General features: G+C 53.0%; 1 pseudogene and 4 gene segments (V, D, J or C); all 5 read left to right on the forward strand.

Moving 5' to 3' along the window:
- The first annotated feature begins 1,833 nt into the window (after positions 1-1,833).
- On the forward strand, positions 1,834-2,584 carry LOC102498764 (immunoglobulin lambda variable 6-57-like). The segment is given in 2 exon segments: positions 1,834-1,909; positions 2,035-2,584. Coding segments are annotated over 2 exon segments (426 nt in total).
- A 2,699-nt stretch (positions 2,585-5,283) lies between these two features.
- Positions 5,284-6,226, forward strand: LOC106735197 (immunoglobulin lambda variable 1-40-like; annotated as a pseudogene).
- A 3,855-nt stretch (positions 6,227-10,081) lies between these two features.
- Positions 10,082-10,721, forward strand: LOC102499181 (immunoglobulin lambda variable 4-69-like). The segment is given in 2 exon segments: positions 10,082-10,236; positions 10,348-10,721. Coding segments are annotated over 2 exon segments (423 nt in total).
- Positions 10,722-12,793: 2,072 nt separating this feature from the next.
- LOC106735202 (immunoglobulin lambda variable 5-45-like) lies at positions 12,794-13,429 on the forward strand. The segment is given in 2 exon segments: positions 12,794-12,906; positions 13,028-13,429. Coding segments are annotated over 2 exon segments (429 nt in total).
- Positions 13,430-17,061: 3,632 nt separating this feature from the next.
- Positions 17,062-17,527, forward strand: LOC102499607 (immunoglobulin lambda variable 8-61-like). The segment is given in 2 exon segments: positions 17,062-17,113; positions 17,200-17,527. Coding segments are annotated over 2 exon segments (360 nt in total).
- The last annotated feature ends 1,899 nt before the right edge of the window (positions 17,528-19,426 follow it).

Here is a 19,426-nt window from a genome sequence, read left to right on the forward strand (position 1 = left end):
ACGTGAACCGCGGTTGACTACGTGGGAGTCCAGTGACATAGCCATTACACTAACTGCTGGTCCCGTTATTTTTTTTTTATTTTTTAAAAGAATTATTTTACTTAACTGTATTTATTATTATCATCATTAGTGTTTTCCAGTTTGATCAGAGAGAGACAGAGAGAGAGAGAGGAAGTGAGAAAGCAAGCCACCAGGTCTGAGACTTGAACCGTGGTTGGCCAGGTGGGAGTCCAGTGCCTTTAACCACCATGCCACTTGCCAGCCCCTTATTTCATGATATTTTAAATTATAATTTATAATTTACATGTAATGATCATACATAGCTCTGGATCCAATATGGTTTTCAAAACATGTACACTGGGTAAGAATTGAACTGGATCCGTAAGTGTGTTTCCCATTTCCAAACCCTTTGATCTCCTTGACCTTGGAAGGAGATGAGGGGAAGGTGCTGGAGGAGAGAGAGTGTAAGATGGTCCATGTTAGAGAGTCCCCGAGTGGGATGAGGATGCTGTCGGCCTCTCCCAGGGGACCCTGAGCACGAAAACACAGCAGTAAAGGGGATTTGTGCTCTTCATTATTGATGGAACGCCCACAGGAAGGTGGGGATCCCCACTGACTCCTCACGTTATACTGTCTCCTGTCACCAAGGGGAGGACAGTAGGTGCTTTGTAGTTCCACGATTCACAAATACTTTGATAATTCTTGGGGTAAGTAAATGACAGCTCATCGAACTTAAAGAGACTTTGAATGTCTTTGTGTGTGCCAATAAACCATGGAAGAGCTGGTGGCTCCATGTTAACCTTTGACCTCGTCACCTTTCGCTGTCCACCCCCTGTGACTGCTCCCCACAGGACCAGTGGGCCTCAGAGCTGCCCTTCATGTTCCCATCTGCTCCACAACTTGCCTCCTCCTTTTCCAAAATTAAAACACAAACTCTCACCACAGCAGCCCAAGGAGGTTCCAGGTACTATGTCCTATGAGAGCAGCAGGAACCCCCGACTGGGCCCCCATGAGAGCTCCACATTTACACGGACTCTTTGCCTTCCCAGAGATCCGATCCATCAGCAGCAGTGTAGACTCTTTCCAAATCTCTCCCGACCTCATCCGGCCTTTGACTCTCCATTGTCTCTCTGTGGCACTGTCAGAATGAGGGCTCTGATGACATTTTCCCCGACTCCCACCCAGGTCCCCTCCCCTTCCCAGAGCCATCTGCTGGAGAAATCTCCCCCAGTTCCCGGGGCTCCTGCCTCTTCCTGCCCGAGCAGCTGGGCCTCCTCTCAGGGAAGGGCTCACACCTCCTCCATCTGGCCCCTCCTGGAGAAACAGAGCCACCCTGGCCTTGATATGCATCATGTCCCCCAAAACACAAATTGAGTCAAAATGTCTCAGCCAGAGCAGTGGCCCTTGGCCTATCTGGATAGGTGAAAAGAGTTTACATGGAATGGGGCACAGAGTGTGGACAGAGAGTCCCAGAGGCAGTCTGGAACTGTGTAGGGTGAGAGCTGGGGAGGACAGGAGCCCAGAGCATCAGCCCCTGCCCAGGAGCGACGTGTCTCCTGCTTCCACCAGAGGGCGTGGAGGAGTAAGTCTCTGCTCAGGGTGCCCCAGCTGCCTCCTAGTCTGCTTCCCCCTTGCTTGTAGGTGTCCCTGTGGGCCCCCCATGAGACGCAGCCCCTCCCCTTGCACAGTCTGCACTTCTCGGTCTAAGCATGTCTGAGGTCGAAGGAGGGACTGTGTGACCTCCAGAAAGGGAGAGATTTGCATGGAGACTTCCCACCCCGATGATCAGGAGGACAGATAAGAGGTTTGTGGGCTCAGACTTGGTCATGGGCCTCAGGAAGTACAGACCCGGGGATTCCCGCCATGGACTGGGCTCCACTCCTCCTCACCATCCTTGCTCACTGCACAGGTGGCTGCCTGCAGGGGGTTCTGGGAAGGCACCTGGCTGGACTGCGATGATGAGCTCTCCCCCTCCACCCTGGGATCTGGACCTGGTCCACCCTCACTGATCTCTGTCCCTCTCTGTCCTTACAGGGTCTGGGGCTACCTTTGTGCTGACTCAGCCTGGCTCTGTGTCGGGGTCCCCTGGAGAGAAGGTCACTATCTCTTGCACCCGCGACAGTGGCAGCATTGGAAGCTACTATGTGTCCTGGTACCAGCAGCGCCCGACCAGCGCCCCCACCACCCTGATCTATCAGTATAACCAAAGGCCCTCGGGGGTTCCCGATCGGTTCTCTGGCTCCATCGACAGCTCCTCCAACGCCGCCTCGCTGACCATCTCTGGGCTGCAGCCTGAGGACGAGTCCATCTACTTCTGTCTGTCTTATGATAGCAACAGTAATCTCACAGTGCTGCAGCCGCAGGGGGAAGTGAGACATGAACTCCCCGAGCTCAGCATCTTGGGTCTGCCCTGAGCCTGCCCTGAGCAGGCTGTTAGCTCCTCTCTCTCCTGCTGAGTGCTGGAGGGGGAATGGACTGTTTAGAGTCTCTTCTCATTTGTATTTAAAATGCTAGTTTCAGGGCAGCAGACAGCACGGTTGTTTAAGGGGTGGATCTCACATAGTTGATCCCATGGTTCGAGTCCCAAACTCAGCTCGAAAAAACACAGCAGGCGCATGTGCGTGCATGCCCAAATCCTGACAGGAGAGTGGAGGAGAAGGGAATGCGGTGTGGCCATCTCCCTGGGGGAGACTTCTCACTTTCTCTCTGTCCCTCTCTGGCGAGCACATGGGACCTGCAGTAAAAACCTTAAAATAAAGAAATGCATTCATAAAATACAATAAATTAAAATCATATGCAGCTTCTCCTTCCACAATTTGCTGACTCACTTTCTAGGATGCTTACAATCAACCCACAGAGTAGATGGCGTTTCCACCCGGGATTCTGGACTGCCGCAACATTGGTAGTTTGGGTCAGGAGCTGCTCCCAGGTGGACAATGCTAGTGCCCTCCCTGACCTCGACCCTCCCCCTAACAGGAATCATACCCTCCCCTCAACTGTGACAATAACATGTGTCAAACACTGCCTCCTGTCGACTGCCCAGAGAACAAGTCAGCCCCGGTTGAGTTAAAGAGCACGTCTTCAGCTCCATGGAAGTCCTGTGTATGCCATTCAGCAGGGCAGAAGGCAAGAGTTTTTAAAATCCCAGTGCATAGCTGACTCCCATCTGTTAGACACATGATAACAGAAATTCAAGAGGTTGTGCTCACAGCTGATGACATTCTTTTTTTTTTAAAGCAGTTTCTTTTTTTAATGATTTATTTAACTTTATTTATTTATTTATTTATTTTTGAGAGGTTTTTGCTATAGGGCGCGTGCGCTTGCCGGACAGACAGAGAGAGACATAGAGACAGAAAGCGAGAAATCACCCCCTGGGGGGATGGCCACGCCGCAATCCCTTCTCTTCCATTCTCCTCTCGGGATCTTGGGCACGCACGCACACGCACCCAGTGTGTTTTAAACCACTGGCTCTGGGACGCAAACTGTGGCCGGCTACGTGGAAGTCCAGCGACATAGCCATTACGCCAACTGCTGGTCCCAAGGTGGACATCTCTTAATGAGGTCCGGAGGGTCCTCTTTGTATAACCAGACACCAAGGGCTTCTCAGACTAGTGGCTGCCTGACTCCTTTGTCTTACAGAAGACGACAGGGTTTTATTTGTTTGCTTGTCTGTTATTTGTTATTATTATTATTATTTATTATTATTATTTTGGCCTGGGTTAAAAAAAATAATAACCGGGTGATCCATCCTTGGAAAAGTAAGAAAGGAAGAAAATCCTGCTAAGCGCAGTATAAGAAACCCAAACATGAAGGGTCAGTTCATGTAGGAGTTAATTTCCATAAAATATGAAGAGATCAAGTCACAGCTACGAGTCAGAGAATGGTTCCCAGGATGGAGGGAGTGAGGATGGGGTGATTGCAGATGGCGTGGGGTCTCCTTCAGGGGCCGTTGGAAGTGTTTGGACAGTGTTTGGGACTCGGTAGAGGTGGTGGCTTATGTCATCGTGGACACATTCAATGTCACTGAGTCATATCTTTTTTTTTTTTTTTTTGAGAGGTTTTTGCTACAGGGCGCGTGCGCTCGCCAGACAGAGAGAGAGAGAGACAGAGAGACAGAAAGTGAGAAATCACCCCCTGGGGGATGGCCACACCTCAATCCCTTCTCCATTCTCCTCTCGGGATCTTGGGCACACACGCACATGTGCCCGGCGTGAGTTTTAAGCCACCGGGTCCAGGACTCGAACCGCGGTTGGCTACATGGGAGTCCAGTGACATAGCCATGACGCCAACTGCTGGTCCCAACTGAGTCATATGTCTTAACTGGTTAATTTGATTTAGGTAAATTTTGACTCATTAACAAAAATAAAACAGCTAGTGGGTCAGATTGGGCTCTATAGCCCGAAGAGGAGGTTCCTAGGAAATGAATTTGTTCCCCCTGTCTGATGAGGGGACAGGGGACAAGAGGGCGGGGAGGCCACCTCTCTCTCCAGAGACCCCTGCTGTACCTCCAGACTAGAGGAAATCTGGCCCTTGGGCAGCAGGGGGCACTGTGGTCCTGAGCAGCTGAAGCCAGCCACCTGCCTGCCCCCATGGGTCCTGGTGCTCAGCGCTACCTCACAGTAAGAGAAGCCCCTGTGACACTTACTGATAAAGACTTCATATCCACAATCCTGCTTTTCTCTGACCCATATATTACCACGTAAAAATGTAAATTAACAGTATTTTCATGTTTTTACCAAACAGGTTTTTTTTTTTTGCAAAACTTTACTTTTTGACAAATTATGTATGCTTCATATTTCTGATCAGATATTAATCATTTGCTGTCATTTAAAAATGAAACAATTATCAGACCCTCTTAGTGTGAGCCATAATTTTCCTTAAGGCCCTGTTGGACAGGTTGGTCCTCACAGCTCTCACAACCAGGCTCAGCTGGTCCTGGGCAGCTGACAGGGCAGTGGGGAGGCAGGCTGTCCCTAAGGGGCTCTGGTCACCAGGACACAGGATGGTCTGTCTGTGCTTGCACACTAAGGGACACCCAGGCCCCGTGCATAAGAGGTCTAACAGGGTAAGAGCCACCTGGCCCTGCCTGCTGCCTTCCACTCAGGGCTCACAGCTGGGACCTCCCATCCCTGGGTCCACACAGCCCCACTCCTCCCACCCTCAGGCAGGGGGCCTGACCCAGGGCCAGGTGGGACCAACAGACTATGGTGGGGTCTCATTTGCCTGAATGACCCCTCCCCCTTTCAGAGCATGAAGAAGGGAAGGGAGAGATTGAGGGGAGCTCTGCTTCAGCTGTGGGCCCAGAAGGCAGGACTCCGGGATCCTCCACCATGGCCTGGTCCCCTCTCCTGCTCACCCTCCTGGCTCACTGCACAGGTGACTAGATACGGGGCCAGGGGAAAGGCCTGGGGAGACCATGGGCCCTGTTTTCTCCTCTTGTCTCTAGATCCAGAATCACCCTCTGTGTCTCTCCCACCTCCAGGGTCCTGGGCCCAGTCTGTGCTGACTCAGCCATCCTCAGTGTCTGGGGCCCTGGGCCAGAGGGTCACCATCTCCTGCGCGGGAAACAGTGACAACATTGGTCGTCGAGAAGAGCTCCCAGGGACGGCCCCCAGACTCCTCATCTATGATAACAGCAAACGGCCCTCAGGGTTCTCTGATCGGTCTCTGATCGATTTTCTGGCTCCAAGTCTGGAACCTCGGCCTCCCTGACTATCTCAGGGCTTCAGGCCAGGGAGGAAGCTGATTATTACTGTCAGTCCTATGATGACAGCCTCAATACTCTCACAGTGCTCCAGGCCAGGGGGGAAGTAAGACAAGAACCCTCTGTCTGCAGCCCTGGGGCTTCTCTGCTCAGCTCCCACCATGGCCAAGTCAGTGGCTTTGTTTGCTTGGTCTAAAACATCAGTTTGAGCTCCTGTTTAGTGAAATTTATCTAGAGACATGGTCCTCACCCTCTCTAATTCTGCCCCCAAATCCGGTCTTAGGCAATAACACATTGTGTGTTTTTCCCAAATTCTGAACCCAGTCCAGGAGGCAGGGGCAGGAGGCCCTGAGCAGGGTCCAGGAGCACATTAATCTGCTGAGGCTCCCACAGCACTGGCCTCAGATTGGGAGTCTCCCAAACCTCTTTATTTCCTGTCAGGTCCAGTTCCACTTGTCACCAGGTTGGTTCTTTCTGGAGAGCCACTCACAAACACGAAATAGGCCCAGTGCCAACATGTAGAGCTAAAGCTGTAAAATCTCAGAAGAAAACATTAGAGAAAACTTCCCAGCAGTGAGTGTGGAAACAATTTACTGGATATGATAAAAAAGCACAGGCAGAAAAAGAAAGAATTTGATGAGAGAAGGAATAAAAGGTGGGACTGAATAAATGAAGGAAGGAAAAAACAGAAGATGGACAGATCGAAGGAGAGGACGTACTGTAAGACTAATCCTGTCCTACAAAGATAAAGTCTAACCTTTGCCTCTTTCGCTTCTGTAGTTGTGGAAACCTGGGGTAATTTGTTAACACCTTGCAGGGAGCTCTGAGCCATTTGCAAGCTAGTCTGGCAAGCTAGCCCGGACCTTTGTAGTGTAAAATTCCTCCCTTCTGCTAGCCCTGGAAACCCAGATCAAATGCTCCTGCAAGCCTGACCAAATGGTGGCCATAAGATTACCCTTGAAACCCCTTCCTCCCCTCACCCCACGGACTCATGTCTATATAACCTGAATACTCCTATGTTCGGGACTTCACTCGTTCTCATGTCTTCCATGAATGAGAGTGGAGTCCTAGCTCGCTAGCAATAAAGCCTCTTGTAATTTACATCAAGGACCGACTTTTGTGGTTGATTGGGGTCGCTGTTTCCGTAACACTCCCTGGACAAGAAGGTTCAGCGAGTTGCCAGCAAAAACCTTTCAATACCTGCATGAGAGGACTGAAGCTCAGGTGTCCCCAGTCCACGCTGTGGACCCCAGAGGCTGTGTTGGGTCTCTGGATGGTCATAATCCATAGGCCAGGAGAGAGGGCTGTGTGTTGTGAATGTGCAGCTCAGAGAGGAGCTCCAGCCCTCCCTCCCCTATCTTCCCCTCCCCTCCACATGTGGAATCCCTGGGCTGCCACCTGCTCCCACTCTGAGAAAGAGCAGCTACAGCAAAGTCAGTCCGCACCACCCAGGTCTCCATCCAGAGAGACCAGAGCATGAGGGGTGGAGGGGGAAGGGCCATTTGGTGGGTGGTATGATCCACCTTCCCACCCCCTCCTGCTTCACGGGAGACTTCACAGGCACAGGGCGTCTCACCATGGACCAGGATGCTCGCACTCATGTTCACACAGCGTCATCTTTGTCCCTGATGGTGGCAGGATGGTTTCCTACTTTGTTGTGTGTCCTGCTGGAGGAATCACAGCGTTAGAGGTGGTCCTGTTGGCTTCTCATCAAACATGCATCTGAGCTGCGCTCTATGACTGATGGCTCTTAACTCAAAGCAGTCCTGGCAGTGCCAATGTGTGTTCGTACCCCTGGCCTGACCCACCACAACTGCCACTGTAGGTGGTTATAAGACTGAGTCAGAGAGGACCCTGCTCTTCACAGTCCCAGACCTGGGCTCTGAGCTGTCCTACTAGGCTCCCTGCTGGGGGAAGGAGACCTGCTTGTCACCTACAGAGAAGACAGAGTCCTTCCTCTGGGGAGGGAAGGAGCGTACCCAGGGCTGGGGTCAGGTGGGAAAGACTATAAGTGGCAGGAGGTGGGGCCCTCACCCTGTTCCCCACTCAGCCTCAGGATCTTCAGAGAGAGAGTTTAGCCCTGAGGTCACCAGGGGTTGGGAGCTGACTTAGTGAAAATGTCACCTCATCACTCAGTGTCTCAGTTCCCTGTGGTCACAGGTCTGTGAGGTCCCAGAATCCGCCTCCCTCCAGGTCTCTCGCAGGGTAGGTTAGGTGGGCAGGAAGTGGCTGGGCACTGATCTCCAGAAAGGTCCTTCTAATGGGTCTGGGATGCATGAAAAGGCCCGAGGACACTAAGACCAGTCGAGGAGTCTGAAGATGCAGAGCCTTCACCAGTGTGCCCACCATGGCCTGGATGGTGCTTCTTCTTGGGCTCCTCACTATCAGCTCAGGGGAGGGACAGGGCTCTGCATCCTTGGGGAACCCACCTGAACCAGGTCCAGGGTGACCCTGGTCTCCATGATAATAACCGTGTCTCTCCTGTTGGTTTTAGGAGCCAGTTCTCAGACTGTGGTGACCCAGTAGCTGTCATTGCCAGTGTCTCTAGGGCTGATGACCACACTCACCTGTGGCCTTGGCTCTTGGTCTGTCTCCACCAGTCACTACCCCTGCTAATACCAGCAGACACCAGGCCCGGCCCACCACACACACATCCACAACACCAATAGCCATCCGTCTGGGGTCCCCGATCACTCCTCTAAGTCCCTCATGGGGAGCAGGGCCAACCTCTCCATTACCAGGGGGCTTAGAGTAAGGATGACCCTGAGTATCCTTGCATATGAGTAGTTATTTATTTACAGCAATGGAGAAGCACAACCAGAGCCTCTTCACGTGCTCAGAATGGCTCAGCCCTGGGGCAGGAGAGGGAGGGAGAGGTGGACATAGCCAGCCCCATCATTCAGGAGGGCTCGGCAGCCTCCCCGGGGGCATCCACTCCCCAGTGTGGCTCCTCCCACACCGGGCTCCCTCTCTCCCTGTCTGCCAAGAGCACTGAGGGGAGGGGGGGTCTGCTCCAAATAGACATAAATCAAAGGAGACCCAGAGACCCACCACCACCAGGGAGACTCTGCTTATTCAAAGAGCAGTAATAGAACATTCTCCTTCATTAAATGAATGGAGATCACATTATTTTCCATTTTGGAACAAAATAGGAGCATTATCTGGGAGTTTGTTAGGAATGCAGCTCTCCATCCTGGATCTACTGGATCAGAAACTCTGGTGAGTGTCCAAGAATCTGCTTTCACAGGATCTTTTTTTTTTTGGAGAGGTTTTTGCTATAGGGTGTGTGTAGCATGCTCACCAGAGAGACAGAAAGCAAGAAATCACCCCGGGGGGTGGTAGGAGGGTGGGGGGGATTGGCCACGCTGCAATCCCTTCTCCGTTCTCCTCTCGGGATCTTAGGCACGCACGCACACATGCTCCGGCGTGAGTTTTAAGCCATCGGGTCCAGGACGCGAACTGCGGTTGACTACGTGGGAGTCCAGCGACATAGCCATTATGCCAACTGCTGGTCTCAGCTTTCACAGGATCTTCAGGAGATTTTCATGAATATGAATGTCACAGAAGGAACTTTGCTTTTATTGTTATGAAAGTACTCCCAGATTTTTTAACATGCAAGACTTAGGACAGCAGTCAATCCCACCCACATTCCCAGTCAAACTCCCAAGAGCACTCAGAATTTAAAACCTGAAGGGACCAGCAGATGGTGTAATGGTTATGTCACTGGGCTTCCCAGGGAGTCGACTGCAGTTCAAGTCCCAGACCCGGTGGCTCCAAACTCACACTGGGCACATGCACGTGTGCCTAAAATCCCAAGAGGAGAATGGAACAGAAGGGATTGCAGTTTGGCCATCTCCCTAGAGGGAGATTTCTTGCTTTCTGTCTTTCTGTCTCTCTCTGTCTCTCTGGCAAGCCAATGCATCCTGTAGCAAAACTCTGGAAAAAGAAAAAGAATTCAAAACCTCAAGTTGGTGCTGATATCTAAGACTTGATGTCTAAATTCTGCACATCAGTGGGAATCATTTCTACAAACCTGAGTTCCTAAAGAGGACTCCGTGCCTGGTGGGAGTGTCTCTGTGAGCGTGGTTATCTCCTATAGGACTGGCTTCAAGAAACGCTATCCCACCTGCGGAGCTGACTCCCAGGTAAAGGAACTTCAACAAACTGAAACATTCCACAATAACATCTTGGGACTAACAGATGGCATAAGGTCAAAACAAGGGCAAAAACAAAAACAAAAAAGAAAAAGGAAAAGAAATGAGAAGAGAAATGCAAGCAACTACACAGACAGGCCCAGCCCTTTCCTGTCCCAGAACTGACACCAGCCACTGGGACAGCTCACAGGCCCAGGGAGGGGGTTGGTAGAAAGGAGGCAAGGAGGGAATTTGCATCAAGGCCCCAACCACCCCTGCTGTGGGTTAGAGGGAGGATAAGAGAGACCTGCAGCTTGTCTGCCTCAGCACAGCTCCAGGTCGTCTGCACCATGGCCCGGACCCCACTCTCCCTCCTTGGCCTCCTCCTCCTCTGCACAGGTCAGGACCATCCTGAGTATCCTGGTCCCAGGTCCTGAAACCACCTCCAGCCTCAGGAGAAATGACCTTTCCCCATCCTTCCCCAGGCCATAATGGGTGTCTGTGTTCCAGGGTCCCTCTCCCAGCCCGTGCTGACTCAGTCGCCGTCTACGTCTGCCTCCCCGGGAGCCTCGGCCAAGCTCACCTGCACTCTGAGCAGGGAGCACAGCACCTACACCATTGCATGGTACCAGCAGCAGCCAGGGAAGGCCCCTCGGTATGTGATGTGGCTTAAAAGTGATGGAAGCCACAGCAAGGGGGACGGGATCCCTGATCGCTTCTCGGGCTCCAGCTCTGGGGCCGACCGCTACTTGACCATCTCCAACCTCCAGCCTGAGGACGAGGCTGACTACTTCTGTGGAGCAGATCATAGTTATAATTACAGCACAGTGACCCACATGAAGGGGGAAGTGGGACAAAAACTGTTTGCTGTTCCGCTCTTTTGACTGACACAGGGCTCCCAAGGAGCGTCTGCTGCCCTGAACGCCATTTCTGTTGTTACCATGTTACAAGCAGAGCACCAGCACCTTCTGATCCCCGCCAAGAGCTCCCTGTGGACAGCCCTGGGCAGGCTCCTGCAGAGTGATGCAGAGAGCACCCAGCTCCTGCCGCCCGGGCTGCTCTGCTGCGTGCTTGCTGCATGGGGGACGCAGGACACTCCTTTCCAGACACTGTGTTACCTGGGAAGTCCCCATGTACACATGTCCCTAAGATCCCCACAGCCCTTCACCCTGCTCACCTGTCCCCACCTGTGACACTGCCCTGAAGACACATGTGCCCCAGAAGGCCTTTACTAGACTGTGCTGGGGGCTGAGGCCGGGTGATGCCTGTGCACGTTTGCACGTGCTGGGAAGGAGACCGTTGGGACCGCAGTCACCCCGTAGGACTCAGAGCTTTCGTCATGAGCACAGACAGTGCCTGGTGAGCTGCAGGGACCAGCTGGGCTCCCAGGTCTCTGGGCCATGGGGCCCTGTGTGCTGTGACCAGCAGGGGGCGCTGGAGGACTGCGCTGCGGTCCCTGCACAGCAGCTCAGAGAGGACTTTTCACTCCCAGGAGCCTGGAATTTGAGGAAATGGATGAAAGTTCTGTCAACTGAAGTCAATCCAGGACAAAAAGGCAAATATCCTGTGCCTCACATGCGTGGAACCTAAAAATGTTGATCAAGTAGATCTAGAAAGGACGGCAGTGGCTCCGACGCATTCTGCACAGCAGTGGGAGGAGGGAGAGAGAAGGGTAGAGGGTGGTCGGTCACTCGGTGTCACACAGTCCCAATGCTTGATGTTCCTCGCCCAGGATGGTGTGTATATTCCACGGTAGCGTTTTATACCCTTCAAAATAGTTCGAAGCAGATATTTTGTATAATCTCACCCTAAAGAAGGAGCACATGTTGGCCCACTGCAGGGACGCACTGGCAGTACCCCTGATTTGGGGGCTGGAGCTGCATGAGTGTGGGGTTCAGTCCCAGCGAACCCGAACATGCCAGACCCCTGCAAACCCTTGCATCCTGGCTCACTGAGAGGCTGGGGAGGAGGTCGCCACAGCAAGACCTGTAGGAAATGTCTCTCTTCCTTTCCCTTTTTAGCTGTCGCTCCCTCTCCCTCTCATTAATGCAAAATTAAAATTAAGAAAGACATAAGACATATTCAAGGTGATAGTGAAGCGGGCATGACCCCGTCTTGCAGGAGCACCTCCAAGAGGAGTGGGGAATGAAGCAGGAGTGACTCCATCTTGGATTCCTGTGACTAGAAACTTGCCTTCTCCTCTGTGCCTAAGAGTCAACAGAGTAATTAGCATTCCTATTGTCTTTAAACCCCACTCCTCTTAACTGCCCTAAAATGTTCCTTAGTGATTTAATCCTCAGCCAGAACCCCTTGCCCTGGGCTATGAAGACCATTAAACTTCTATTGTGTTTAAGGCAGACAGAACCTACCCTGAAGGAGGATTAACCTGCTTTTCTTGCTTCTGTCCTGTGCTTTTGCTTTTACATTGACAAAACCCTACCCCCTACCCTCCTCCCCCATCTGAGCCCACTACACCTTACCCCCTGAATCCTCACGTCATACCAAATCCCCCCTCCCCCCCGTAGGCCACAGGCTTAATCAATAAAAATGTGGCTCAGTCTGGATGTCCTCCTATTTCTCCCTGAGTAGACTATAACAATAGTTATGCTACATACCTTGACTTGATTATCATTCAATGCACCAAGTGTTTAAACATCACCTTGTATCACATAACAAGTGGAATTTAAGAAACAGAAAAAAGGAGCCTGCACCTGGTGCTGACCATGTGCTCTCCACAGGGGACCCAACAGCTGTGTCCTCTCTGACTGGCACAGTCCCCTGAGCAAGGCCCTCTGTGCTGTCCCAGCAGGTGCTTCCTCCCAGGGGTCCCCAAGGGATGGAACCAATCTCCCTCCCCCTCAGTCTGCAGTGTGAGCAGAGCCCCAGCCCAGGGCTCAGGGAGGGGTTGGGCAGTCACTGGATGGACCCACATTTGCATGAAGAGCCCCTCCTGTGGCAGAGCGTGGGAAGAAAAGGGGGCCTGGGGCAGCCCAGGCATGTGGGGACCAGGGGTTGTGTCCACCATGGCCTGGACTCCTCTCCTCCTCGTGCTCCTCTCTCACTGCACAGGTAGGGACAGGCCATGGGGACACAAAGCAGCCCCAGCCTGCTTCACTCTCTTCAAGCAGAGATCCTTGAGAATCGGAACACTGGTCTCTGCTTTGTCATTCAAGTGTGTCTGTGTCTGCAGGTTCCCTGTCCCAGCCTGTGCTGACCCAGCCGCCCTCCCTCTCTGCATCTCCTGGAGCATCTGCCAGACTCACCTGCGCCCTGAGCAGTGGCTTCAGTGTTGGTGACTTCAGGATAACCTGGTTACAGCAAGAGCCTGGAGGCCCTCCCCACTATCTCCTGAACTACTACTCAGACTCCGACAAGCACCAGGGCTCCGGGGTCCCCAGCCGCTTCTCTGGATCCAAGGACACCTCGGCCAATGCAGGAGTTCTGCACATCTCTGGGCTGCAGCCTGAGGACGAGGCCCACTATTACTGTACGACTTATCATGGAGGTGCTGGTGTTTACACGATGCTTCCCACACATGGGAAGTGAGACTAAAACCTCCCCTGTGCTCTCCCTGCCCGGAGCCCTCAATCGTGCACTGCTTTGGGCCACATCTACCTCATTGTCACTTTTGTCACTTTTCCCAGTGACTAATCTTAAGACCAGTGGTTGTGAGACTGTCTCTTCATTCAAATGAGTTTTAAAGTCCTCCTGATCATTTGCTAGTGTCCTCTTGCCCTGGTCATGTCTGCAGTGACATAATCAGTCCTCAAGGCTCAGGGGCCCTCCAGGGAGATGATGGCCCAGGAGGGAGGTGGCTGACTCCTCCATGCCCAGCCCAGGGTCTCGGCCTGACTCAGAGCCTGTGTGGTCTCATAGCTCCTGGTTGGTCCGTGGTCCAGCGTGCCCCGAAGCTCCCCATGACAGCTCCAGGAGGAGGTTCCCTCCCTCCGGCTGCTGGTTCTCCTTCTCAGTCCTCTGAGCTGCTCTTCCCTCCTGAGGCTCAGAGCAGGCAGGTCTCTGGGGACCAGGGGTGCTGAGCAGACTGATCTTCGTGCTGTGGCCTCTGTGTGCACAGGGACACTCAGTGTCAGGCACCTCACCCCTGAGTCATGTTCTATGGTAACCTCTTCTCTCTGCACCCCATGTGATCTGCTGCTCTTCTAGGACTTCACGAGGCTGAGGACAGTCAGGGCTCAGGGCAGACTCAGATGAAGCAGGTCCCTCCCACAGGAGTGCTGAAGGGGGTTCAGAGGGATGCAGAGCTGGGGCCCCTCACTGCGGTGTCAGGGAGCTGATTCTGTGGACCTCTCTGCCCCGACATGTCCTTTCTCTGCAAAGGGACTGAGGAAGGGATTGGAGATTGTTCATCAGGAGACCACCCCTGTCCCCATTCCCTCCCCTAAGACAGTGTGGGGCTTTTGTACTGGCTCCAGGGAACAGTTATGACCATGTAGGGCAGTCTCCGGTGACTCCAGAGCCTGTCAGGGTCCCATTCCCTGAGTGATCCGGGACTGTGTCTGCTCCTCCCCAGGGCACGTCCTTCCAGAACGCTGTAGCAGACCGTGGACTAGGGGGATGGTGAACACAGATCATTGCTCACAGTCCAGGGGGGCTAGGAAGTCTGAGATCAGGACCCGGTAGATTTGGGGTCAGTGGGGGCTGCTCTCTCGGCACCTGCTCCTGTGTCCACACCTGGTCAAGGGGCACGGGAGCTCCTGGGGCCCCTTTATCAGGCTCTGTCTTCTGGATGAGGCTCCACCCTCATGGCACAGTAGCTCCCAGAAGGGCTGTCACCATCACTACATACCTACAGCCGGGGCAGGACTCCCACACTTGAACTTTGGGGGAACACGAACACACATTCCAACCAGAGCACCTGGTGCCTCTCCTCCCCCAGGTCCTCCGGGTGCCATGAGCACTGACTCCAGCCCTGGGCATGCATAGGGGAGGAATCTAAGCTGCTAGAGCCCCTTACTCCCATCACCCTCCTCCCACGGCCTTCCACCCCTGCACTTAGTAAATGATAACGATTCCAGGGAAGCTTCTCCTGGAGCCCACACCAAGTCCATGCTGCTGCCCCGGCCCAGCCCTTCCTGCTTCTCATTAGGCTCCTGAGAGGGGAGAGAGCTGTGGACCCACCTGAGATCGGTCCACCAGGTCCATGCAGAGTCTGGAACCCCAACAGAGATGAAACCATGACCCGTCAGGGAGGGGCTCTCTGATGCCCCCAGAGGACAGAAGCAAGGGTGAGGTGTGAGGAGATGCGGAGGCCACTGGGGGGTCCCTGCAGTTGATAGTGACTCTAGGGGAGGGCTCCTGGGAGGACGCGGCCCCTTTAACTCTGCCTTGATTTTCTCAAGTAGGGTAAGGTGTCAACTGAGGCTAGTGGCCCCTGCTCAGCTGTGATGGAAGCAGGGCAGAGAGCTGTGTCTGTGACCAGCAGGGGGTGTCAGGGGTCTGAGAGTGAGTAAGAGACTGTGGCTCCCCAGGTGGGAAATGGCTGAGGCTGCTCCAGTGGGACAGGAGCAGGCACCGTGAAGGTGCTGGACTCTCCTGAAGCTGGGACAGCTCTAGGACATGAGAGATAAGCATCCCTTAGTGCAGGGACAGCCCACGTCGGGTCCACGTTGTTTTTTTTTTTTGAGAGGTTTTCGCTATAGGGTGCATGAGCTCACCAGACAGACAGAGAGAGACATAGAGACAGAAAGTGAGAAATCACCCCCCAGGGGGGATGGCCACACTGCAATATCTTCTCCTCCATTCTCCTCTCGGGATCTTGGGCATTTTCGTACATGCGCCTGGCGTGAGTTTAAGCCACCAGGTCCGGGACTCGAACTGTGGTCGATTACGTGGGAGTCCAGCGACATAGCCATTACGCTAACTGCTGGTCCCAGGTCCACTTTTTCACCAGCATTCGAATGTCTATCCTGAGCAGAGTCTAGACAGGGATTGGAGAGGGCGCCTGGCAGGGACACACCTTCATGAGGGGGTCTCCTCCATCTCCCAGGGGTAAAGAGGGAGAAGAGGGGAGGCTCAGGTGTCCCCAGTTCACACTGGAGCCCAGAGGCTGTGCCGGGCGCTCTCCACATGGTTCCTGAATCTTCATAATCCACAGCCCAGGAGAGAGCTCTGTGTGCTGTGAACGTGCAGCTCAGAGAGGAGCTCCAGCCCTCCCTCCCCTCCCCTCCCCCAAACCACCTCTTCTCTCTTCTCTCCCTCCCCCCCCCCCATGGAGTCTCTGGACTGCCACCTACTGTCACTCTGCAACCTGAGCAACAATGAAAGGTTCAGCAAAGTCAGTCAGCACCAGAGAGGCCAGAGGACCAGGGTATGCAGGGGGAGGGGACCATTTTCTGGCTGGGTTGACCTGCCTTCCCACCCCTCCTGCTCCACAGGAGACTCGATGGCCGCACGGGGTCTCACCATGGACCGGGATGCTCACACCCACCTGTTCACACACAGCATCATTTGTGTCTCTGACGGTGACAGGATGGTTTCCTCTCTGCCCTTTGGCCTGCTGGAGGAGTCACAGTGTTTAGAGGCGATTCTGCGGGCGTCTCATCAAACCTGCATCTGAGCTGTGCTCCATGCCTGAGGGCTCTCAGTTCAAAAGAGTGTTGGGGTCCCAGCCTGGCAGTGTCACTGCATGTGCTGCACCCCAACCCTGTCCCCTCCACCTGCCACTGGGGACAGTTGACAGGACTGGGTCGGTGGGGACCCTGCTCTTCACACTCCCAGACCCAAGCTCTGAGCTGTCCCCCTGGACTCTCTGCTGGGGGAGGAGGGCCTGCTTATCACACAGAGAAGACACAGGGTCCTTCCTTTGGGAAGGGAAGGAGGAGGCAGGGCTAGGTCGGGTGGGAAAGAACAAGGGAAGCCAGAGGCAAAGCCCTCACCCTGCTCCCCACTCAGCCTCAGGTTCTGCAGAGACGGAGTTCAGGCCTGAGGTCCCCAGGACTGGAAACATGACCTGGTGAAAATGTCACCTCAGCACTCGGTGTCTCAGTCCCCTCTGGTCACTGGCCTGTGAAGTCCCAGCATCTGCCTCCCTCCAGATCTCTCCCAGGGGACACCAGGTGAGCCCTGGCCAAGAGGGGGCAGGGAGCTGATTTACACGAAGGTCCTTCTCCTACTAATGCATCTACAAAGGCCTAACGAGGCATAAAAAGGCCCGAGGACAGCAAGTCCATCTGCAGAGTCTGACGTGGAGCCCTCACAAGTGTCCCCACCATGGCCTGGATGGCGCTTTTTCTTGGGCTCCTCACTCTCTGCTCAGGCGCGTCTTTGGGGAGCCCACCTGAAGTACGTCCAGGGTGGTGCTCGTCTTCATGAGGGTAACTGTGTTTCTTCTGTTGGTTTTAGGGGCTGGTTCTCAGGCGACAGTGACCCAGGAACGGTCACTGTCAGTGTCTCCGGGAGGGACAGTCACCCTCACTTGTGGCCTTGGAACTGGGTCTGTCTCTACCAGTCACTACCCCAACTGCTACCAGCAGACACCAGACCAGCCCTTCCGCACACTGATCTACCACACCAACAGCCGTCCCTCTGGGGTCCCCGATCGCTTCACTGGGTCCCTCATGGGGAACAAAGCCACCCTCACCATCATGGGGGCTCAGATTGAGGACGACGCTGAGTATATCTGCGAGTTGCACATGGGCAGTTGTCATACACAGTGATTGACGGCCATGAAGAAGTGCAACCAGAACTTCATGTGCTCAGAATGGTTCAGCCCTGGGGCAGGAGAGGAAGAGAGAGGTGGACATGGTCAGCCCCATGACAGGGAGGGAGGCCCCTGCCCTGCTCTCCTGCCCAGGCTCCCTGCCAGGTGCCTCTGAGGTTTCTTAGGGGTTCCTTCCCCATTGTGGCTCCCCCAGCACTGGGTTTCTTCTCTCCCTCTCTTCCTAGAGCACTGAGGGAAGGGGCTCTGCTCCAGATAGACATAAACCAGGTGAGCCTGTGGTCCCCCCCAGGACTCATGTGCATCATTAAAGAGGAAGCAGTACTGGGACCAGCAGTTAGTGTAATGGCTATGTATGTCGCTGAACTCCCATGTGGTTGACCGTGGTTCGCATCCTGGACCCGGTGGCTTAAACTCACACCAGGCACGTGTGTGTGTGCCCAAGATCCCGAGAGGAGAACGGAGGAGAAGGGATTGCGGTGTGGTCATCCCCCCTGGGGGGTGATTTCTCGCTTTCTGTCTCTCTGTCTCTCTCTGTCTGTCTGGTGAGCGCACGTGCCCTACAGCAAAAACCTCTCCAAAAAAAAATGCACAAAAAAATCATTTCAAGACCAGCAGATGGTGTAGTTTGTTGCATTGCTAGATTCTCATGGGGCAGACTGTGGTTCAAGTCCCAGACCAAGTGGCTTGAAATTCACGCTGGGATATCAGCGTACCTGCCCTAGATCCCAGGAGGAGAATGGAGGAGAAGAGATTGTGGTGTGGCCATCTCCATGGGGGTGATTTCTCACTTTTCCTTTCATTGTCCCAGTCTCTCTCTCTGTGATGAGCACACACTCCCTAAGGCAAAAATACATAAATGAATACAATTAACATGATAATAAAATTTACAAAATATCTGTGATTTGGAAACATAAAACGGCTGTTGTCTTTTTTTTTTTTTTGGTATAAAAAGGAAAATCAATCCAATTGCAAGTACCTGAACATGACTTAAAAGGATATTTCTAGGTGGTAATGGTTGTAAATGAAATTTAAAAATTCACCAGAGATTTTTCTTCTTATAAACATATAGACTGATTTTAAATAGCTGACTAACTCACACAATCATTAAATTTTTCAAAAAAAAAAATAGTGCATTTAAAATCTTACAGTGGTGGAATCCCATGAGACAAATTTACTAATAAAGACTACATAGTGACAATCCTGTTTTTCCCTAAGCCCATCTGACTCCACACAACAACACTGGTGACCAGTGTAGACCAGACTTTGCTCTGCATAAATCTGTGTTATTTTGTCTTTTTAGTAAATAGATATTTTTTCAAAATTTGCTTTTTTTGAGAAAATAATATACACTGCATGATATTTCAGATTAGAGGTGAATAATTTGTTATAATTTTTTAAAAGAACTATTTTAAAATTTAATTTTACTTATTCATTCATTTATTTTAATTTGACCAGAGAGAAACACAAAGAGAGAGAAGAGAGAGAAGGCAAACCACCAGGTCCAGGACTCGAACTGTGGTCAGCCATGTGGGAATGTCCAGTGCCTTAGCCACCAGGCCACCTACTGGTCCCAATTTGTTATAATTTTGAAACAGACATCTTCAGACCTTCTTGAGTATGAACCATGCTTTTCCTCAAGCTCTGTTTATAGTGGGTGATCCTAAGAGCTCTCACAGCCAGGCTCACCTGGGCCTGGGCGGCTCACCTGGGCCTGGGCAGCTCAAGGGCAGGGGACAGACAGGGTGGTCTCTGAGGAGCTCTGGTCCCATGGCACAGGATGCTATATGTGGCCTGGACACCAGGGGGCACTCGGGGCTCATTCAAGAGGTCTCTGGGTAATGAGAGCTGGGGTCAGCCACCTGCCCTGCCTGCTGCCCTCTGCTCAGGGCTCCCAGCTGGGACCTCCCA

The sequence above is a fragment of the Tupaia chinensis genome, unplaced genomic scaffold (assembly GCF_000334495.1).
Source record: "Tupaia chinensis unplaced genomic scaffold, TupChi_1.0 Scaffold000323_1, whole genome shotgun sequence".
In the NCBI taxonomy this organism is placed as follows: Eukaryota; Metazoa; Chordata; class Mammalia; order Scandentia; family Tupaiidae; genus Tupaia; species Tupaia belangeri.